The sequence below is a fragment of the Arachis stenosperma genome, chromosome 10 (assembly GCF_014773155.1).
Source record: "Arachis stenosperma cultivar V10309 chromosome 10, arast.V10309.gnm1.PFL2, whole genome shotgun sequence".
NCBI classification, from domain to species: domain Eukaryota; kingdom Viridiplantae; phylum Streptophyta; class Magnoliopsida; order Fabales; family Fabaceae; genus Arachis; species Arachis stenosperma.
The window spans coordinates 33,015,006-33,022,107 of record NC_080386.1 but is presented as its reverse complement, the minus strand read 5'-3'; the positions used below and the strand labels follow the sequence as shown (position 1 = coordinate 33,022,107).

Sequence of the window (7,102 nt, the reverse complement as noted above, 5' to 3'; positions counted from 1 at the left end):
GAAAGAGGATGCTGAAAGTGGCATTGTTTTAAAAAGGGGAATTTTTTACCTTGAGTAAAAGTGGCTTATGAGCCTGAGATGATTTGAGAAATGAGATCTTTAAAGCCAAGACTGAAAAGAGTTGAAACTTGATTTCAAAGTGAAATAATTTGAGAAAAAGTGATTTATGGCTTAAATGCTGATTTTATGAATTTGATGATGTTGAATGGTGGAAGTGCTATTTTGTTGTGATCCGGGATGGCTGTGTATGATTATGAATATTGGCTGGTTCTGGATTGAACCGTGAGCCGAAATGGCTGTGTATAATTATGAATATTGGTTGGTTCTGGATTGAACCGTGAGCCGGATGGCTGAGATAGATGTTGATCCATGGCTGAGAATGAAAGCATATATGCTGAGATAATGATAATTTGTGATATTGCACTTCCATTATCGGAGATAAGAGTTTCCCTGGGAGAAAGCAGTGGCTAGCCACCACGTGCTCCAGGTGGAGACTTGAAGCTCTTTTGACCCTATGTCGTCAGGGTGGCCGGGCACTGTGAAATTCCCGGATGAGCTCACCCCCGTGAATATTCACCAGTGAAGGTGATGGATATGGATCATGATTATGATCACGATTATGTTGAGTATAACCCAAGTTGGGGAGACACGACAGAGGGACAGTCCAATGGTTAGCTACCAGGACTTGTCGGGTTGGCTATATAACTGACAGATGATATCCTCAGCCACTAGGAATAGGCATGCATCATATGCATCTATGTGACATTGTTTGGGTGTGCATATTGTACTTGGTTTGCCTTTATGACTATTTGAGATTAACTGCTACTTGTTCTACTTGATGTAACTGTTTGTTTGTGCTTGAACTTCCTATCTGTGTTTGCAAATGGGACTCTGTTGGATTGTGGTGATTGGTTGTTGGCTGGTTGTTTGGGCCTAGGGCCGTGGTTGAATTGAGATGGACCGATGGTTGGTTTCGGTTTTGTGTTTCTGGTTTAGAAAAGTATGAAAAGCGATATTGGTTCAGCATAGATAAATCCTTTGAAAGGCTTTTGAATATTGTTTTAAATGAACAGTTTCCTCTTTCAGAAAAGGATTTTAGATTTCTTTTTTATTGTAAACCGTTGTTTTTAAAAAGAGGCATAAGACGATTGTTAATCACTGGTACGGTTTATCTTCACGTATCCTATTATAGTAATTCCCAAAATCCCTCTACTGAGAACCCTTTCGAGGATGATGTTCTCACCCCCCTACATTTTTCCCTTTCAGGATATGGACGCAAAAGTCACGAAGGGTTTATTTAGTTGTTGTTGAAGTGCTCTGTATTGCTTTAGATTATTATTTATTATACCATCGCCTTTATCTTGATATATTCTGTAAGAGGGATATGAATTGTATTGGATAATGCTTGTAATATTATTTACATATATATATATATATATATATATATATATATATATATATATATATATATATATGGATGTACCATTTATGAGTTTTTATAAGTTATATGGTATGTATAGATGTACGTTGTATAACAAGAATATTTTTGGGAGCGGTCTTGCAGTTTGAAGTTTTAAACAGGCTCATATTGTAATATTAACTAGTATAAGTGTCGTCGTAATGTCCGAGCTATCAGAGTCGCGCAGCCGAAAGCGTGAGCTTTGGTAGTTAGGGTGTTAGAGCAGATGGAGTTAATAGATATCCCTTGGAGTAAATTCAAGACAGAATTTTATGAAAAATATTTCTTACATGCAATTCGCATTGCAAAAGAATTGGAGTTAATGCAACTGAAGCAAGAAAATATGTCTGTTGCTGGCTATGCCCGTGAATTCGACAACTTGTGTCATCTCTCAAGAGTTTGTCAAGGAAATCCAGCCGACTATGAGGCGTGGAAGTGTGTTCAGTATGAGAAAGGGCTTAGAAGAGACATCTTCAACTGCGTAAGTCCGCAAAGGTTAACGAATTTCCCTGAAATGGTTATGAAAAGTCAATTCGCAGAACGTTACTCTATGAAGTCAGCAATGTTACAGGAAGGCTATGGAGAGAATACTCCAGATGAGCCGCATAGAGCCGAACTAGGTGTATGTTACAAGTGCGGGAAACCGGGACATATAGCTCGAGACTGTCCACACAAGAAACGCCGGGATGTAGTTGAATTCGATCTTCAGACCCGAGGTAACTATAAGCTAGCAGTTGAGTTTAATAGAAAATTATTTTTAATAAAAATCTCAAGATAAAATTTTATATATTTTTGTGGGGACAAAAAGTATCATTATATTTGAAGTAAATATATATATTTATATAGAATTATTATTTTTTTTAATTTAGTGGGGGCAAGTGCCCCTTTCCTTGTACTTGGGTCCGTCCTTGCAAAGACGCATTCATTCTTTAATACTATATTGTATATTATAGATACGTTTGAAAGTGAGATAAGCTAAATGTGTTGAATTTGAGTTTGAATATAAGGAAAATCACTACTTTCTACCCGATTTCTTGACGCAACAAGAAAGGAACTCCTCAATGATGAGCGAAAAAAAAAGTTGACGAATATCGGCAAGTGCACTAGATCATTCAAGTAATACCACGGTTAGTGAATATCGTTCCCACGAGGATTAAAAGGCTGAACACGCAAATATCGAGTTAAATAGCTAATTCGATCAATAAAACCTAGAATTGATTAATGTTGGAACTTGCTGAAAACTTAAAAGACTTGAATATTGGATTACTTGAGGGCAGTGAACGTATAATTGATTGAACAAGAATATATAATGGAGAAGTCAAGAGTTCCAGAGATGTTTAAGTCCTTAGAAAAACCAAACTTTGTTTCCCTATTCTAAAGCAAGCAAAGATCTTTTCATGACGAATCTTAATAACCGATTTCCAATGTCTTGACTCCTCAGTTTTTTTTCAATTAACCAACAGCCAATGTCTTGGTCAATAGATTAATCGAAGAGGTTAAGCGCAAAATCTGATTCAATTCCTCATAAGATTCAAAAGTAGTCCTTATGTCAGATTATATGTCATGTATCCAAGTTATTCCTGTCCGATTGATTTTTATGAAAAATCACAATTTAAAAAATTGTCCTAATTCGAATTATATATCACGTATTCAAAACTAGGGTAATTGACAAATCATATATGGTATCACACACTTTAAAAATCACTATGTCTAGTTGATTCAAAAAGTCACGTGAAAGAGTTTTCAAGCATAATTCGGATATTAGTTCTGTCAAAGCAATAAATATAACAACCCAACTTCTAACACGTCATAATCGTACCAAAAGTAAGGTATTGTTAACCTAATTCCTTTATTATCTATTTAATATTGAGCTTTTACGCATTAATCTGTTGAAAGTTTTACTAAAAAGTTAAAACTTTTCCGTCAAGAACAAATAACACATATCCACATACTTAATATTAATAATACATTATAGTCTTACATTCAAAACCAATTACAAAACCTACCCCTTTAAATAAAATCTAAACTAACAAGGCAAGGAAAAAAATTCTAACAACAACTCAACTTGCAACCATATTCTTCTATGTTCTTGCAGTTTCACAATAAGCCTTCGTATCTATAGTTGAAAGGGGATGAAAAGAGTAGAATAACAACTGTAGAGTTCTTAGTAGGGTCGGGGTGGCAGTTAAGTTCATTTTACTCTTTATATACAGCAAACAAGCCACAAAACAGATACAAATTCAACGAAGAAAGAATAGAAAAGTAATAAACCAAAAGCACACACATTCATAGAAATACACAGTATAAGACAGAAATATGTGTAATCAAATATGATGCATGCCTATTCCTAGTGTAGGTAATGAGCTCATTTGTTGGTGTGGCTCTGTAAACAACCTCTATAAGCATAACTTCTGTAAGCAACCTCTGTGTTACAGGTGCGCTCTTCCTAGCCGATGTATGTACTGATAACCACTATAAGGTCACCACATTACAAGTGCGACCCTCTATGGCCGATGTATCCTCGGAAAACAACTTTCTCAATGGAATTACCACCATATCTTTGCTCTTTTTCAGTAATAAACAATCAGTTCAACTTGTTTTTGGCGTAAAACAATATATCTGCTCGTTTGTTTTTTGTTTTCTTTTCCTTTCTCTTTCTTTAGTCTTTTACTTTATTATTCTCAATATATCAAATCATGTTCACACTATCCTCTCACTTTTTCCTAAATGTCTTATGAAAAGAGAATTGTAAGATTCCCAACATAACTCTGTATTTCTAATACTTTTTGAGAGTCTTATTATTTTACTTTTTTCCTTATTTAATAAAAATAATGGCTCAAATAAAAATATACTAATTAAATAAGTATAAATACAATAATATTAAAAAGTATTAATATTTACTACTTCTATTTTGATAGACAAAAACTAGTTTCATTAAAGCTTTATTCTTAAACTTTTTAAAATTATACTTTAAATCTTAAGTTTTTAAGTATTTTATTTTTAGCTCCACATTTTTAAAATATACTAATTAAATCTCACATATATTAATATTTTATAAAAGTTACCTAGAATTTTTATGAAACACCCATTCACTTATGACTTTTACTTTTTATTCAAAATACCCCAAAACTTAAATAATTACAAAATCAACCTCAATCTTTATCAAATTATAATCTCATTCTCAAAAATAATTTTGTGTCAGTGATAAACACAGCTCCCCAAAATCGAAACCTCTCTTGTGACTTTTTCAAAATATATAATTGATTTTTAATCTATTTTTGAACTTTATGGTTATTGATTTTTCACAGCTTTTAATTAAATTTTTTGGCCATCAAAACTCATCAATTTTTATCAATATCCCATATCACAACAGCTCCCAAAACTCATCAAAACCCTTCAGCATGGTTGTTTTCACATGGCCAAACCATAAATTAAAAAAAGCAACAATAATTCAACTAAAATTCAACACAAATTCAATAAATCTCAAACACTAATCAATCAAACTAACATTCACTTATCAAATTTATATTTAATTATTATAAAATTATCAAACCTTACCTTTAGCTCGCTATCCTCACAACCAAAATATCAAAAAAATTTTCGAATCGAGAAATCTGAGAAGAAAACGTCAAAGATCGGCTACTTCACTTCTGGGCTCACTTGGCCGATCATGAATGGAGAGAGAAAAGCTTCACCGCCGATTTCTCCAAAACAAAGGTGACATTAACATGAAGAGGAGGAAGATACAAACACTTTAATCGATTTAGATTTTTTACGGGAGTTACAAATCTCAAAAAATTAAGTTCAGAAGAAGCTCTCGAGTTCCATAGAATTCTCTTTCACCCCCACAGTCTCTCTTTCCCTCTTTTTCCTTTCTTTGGTTCGGCTCCAAGAGAGAATTGAGATTAGATAATGATGATTAATGAAGGTAGTGATGAGTTGTCGGAGAATGAGGTTGGCTGTCACGTTATAAGGCTGTTAAATCAGCGATTCAAATTATAAATATCTTAAACAGACAATTATGAAAGTTGGATATATTAAAACACAAGTAGTAATATATATGAAGATAAATATATATGAGTTACTAATAAAAATGACATTAATAACATAATGATTATAAAAATAGAAGATATATGATAAAACATTAGCAAAGTTAAGTTCACCAAAAAGTACCGATATATATTTATTCATACCGACAGATTTTGAACTCGATAATAATATTATTAAACAAATCCTTATTTTAATTAAAGCGGGTAAAACAACAACAACAACAACAACAACAACAACAACAACAACAACAACAACAACAACAACAACAACAACAACAACAATAATAATAATAATAATAATAATTTTATCTTTTTAAAAATATTTTATTATAATAAAAATTATACAAAAACTCTATTTAATTTAAACTCTACTTATCATAAAATTAATTATGTAAAATACCTTATTATAAAAATTATATAATAATCTTAATTGATCCAAACTCAAATGATAATAATAATTATAAAAATTAATTTAATTTTATTTATTAAAATAGTTTTAACGACAACTAAAACAAAGATTGAAAGTAATATTAAAATGAAGAAGAACCTATAATGTAGGAGTAGAGAAGATAATAGAGAAGGAAATGGTGGCAGCAACAGTAACGGTGGTAGCAATAATTTCAGTACCGATGATAGCAGCGACAACAACAGTGACGGCAACATCGACGGAAAATATTGGAGGGCCGACAAAAGTGGGAGAGGGTTAGAGAGAGAGTGAGTTACAGAGGTGAAGGGAGAGGAGGCAACAAAAGTGGGCTGCAGAGGGGCTGGCGGCGGCGGCGGGGCTGATGGAGCGGCAGGGCTGATGGAGGTGGGGAGAGGGTTAGAGAGATAGTTAAAAAAGAGAGAGTAGAGAGAGATAGGCAGATTCAAAATGTAAAGGGGGATGGTTTACGCTTTGAATTTTAAGACTCATTACTGTCGGATTTATTGGCGGATAAATCTGATGGTAATGCATTGCGGATCACCAAAATGCAGCATTCTACTAATTGGGTTTACCAGTGAAAAAATCCATCGGCAAATATCATGCTAAATTCTGTACCTATATTTCCTGTTTTTTTCTCCAAATATTACCGGCGAGTTTATCGTCAGAAATAAAAATCTGTTAGTAATGATTTGACCTTACGAATTCGACACCTAAACCATTTGGTAAATCTGCTGGTAACGCCGACATTAATGTGCGACGCTAAATCTGAAGGTATTTATCATTTTTCTTGTTGTGATATAACTAGGAGTGGCAAGCGAGGAAGCCCGCCCTGCCCCACCTAGTGAGGTGGTCCTAGAATCCCACCCCGCCCCATCTAATTGCGGGCTGGCGGGCTAAACCCGCCAAAATTCCACTTTTTTTTACTATTAACTACTAAATAGTATATATAATTTTACAACCATATTAATAAATTTATAATTTCTAAAGGCATAAAAAAATTATAATTTTTATATTCACAAACATTAAAGTCTTTGTAATTATAAATATCTAATAAACATAATTATAAACCAAGTTTTCATCTAAAATATAATTATAAATATTGTCTATAAAACAAAATAAACATAATCCAAAATATAATTATAAATATTGTGTTCAAAGTAACATAAA

General features: G+C 33.0%; 1 protein-coding gene across 1 annotated transcript; it reads left to right on the top strand.

The window, feature by feature from the left end:
* The first annotated feature begins 1,685 nt into the window (after window positions 1-1,685).
* Window positions 1,686-2,438, top strand: LOC130956956 (uncharacterized). The gene is made up of 2 exons (XM_057883880.1): window positions 1,686-2,175; window positions 2,413-2,438. The coding sequence occupies exons 1-2, from the start codon at window positions 1,686-1,688 to the stop codon at window positions 2,436-2,438; spliced, it is 516 nt and encodes a 171-aa protein (XP_057739863.1).
* The last annotated feature ends 4,664 nt before the right edge of the window (window positions 2,439-7,102 follow it).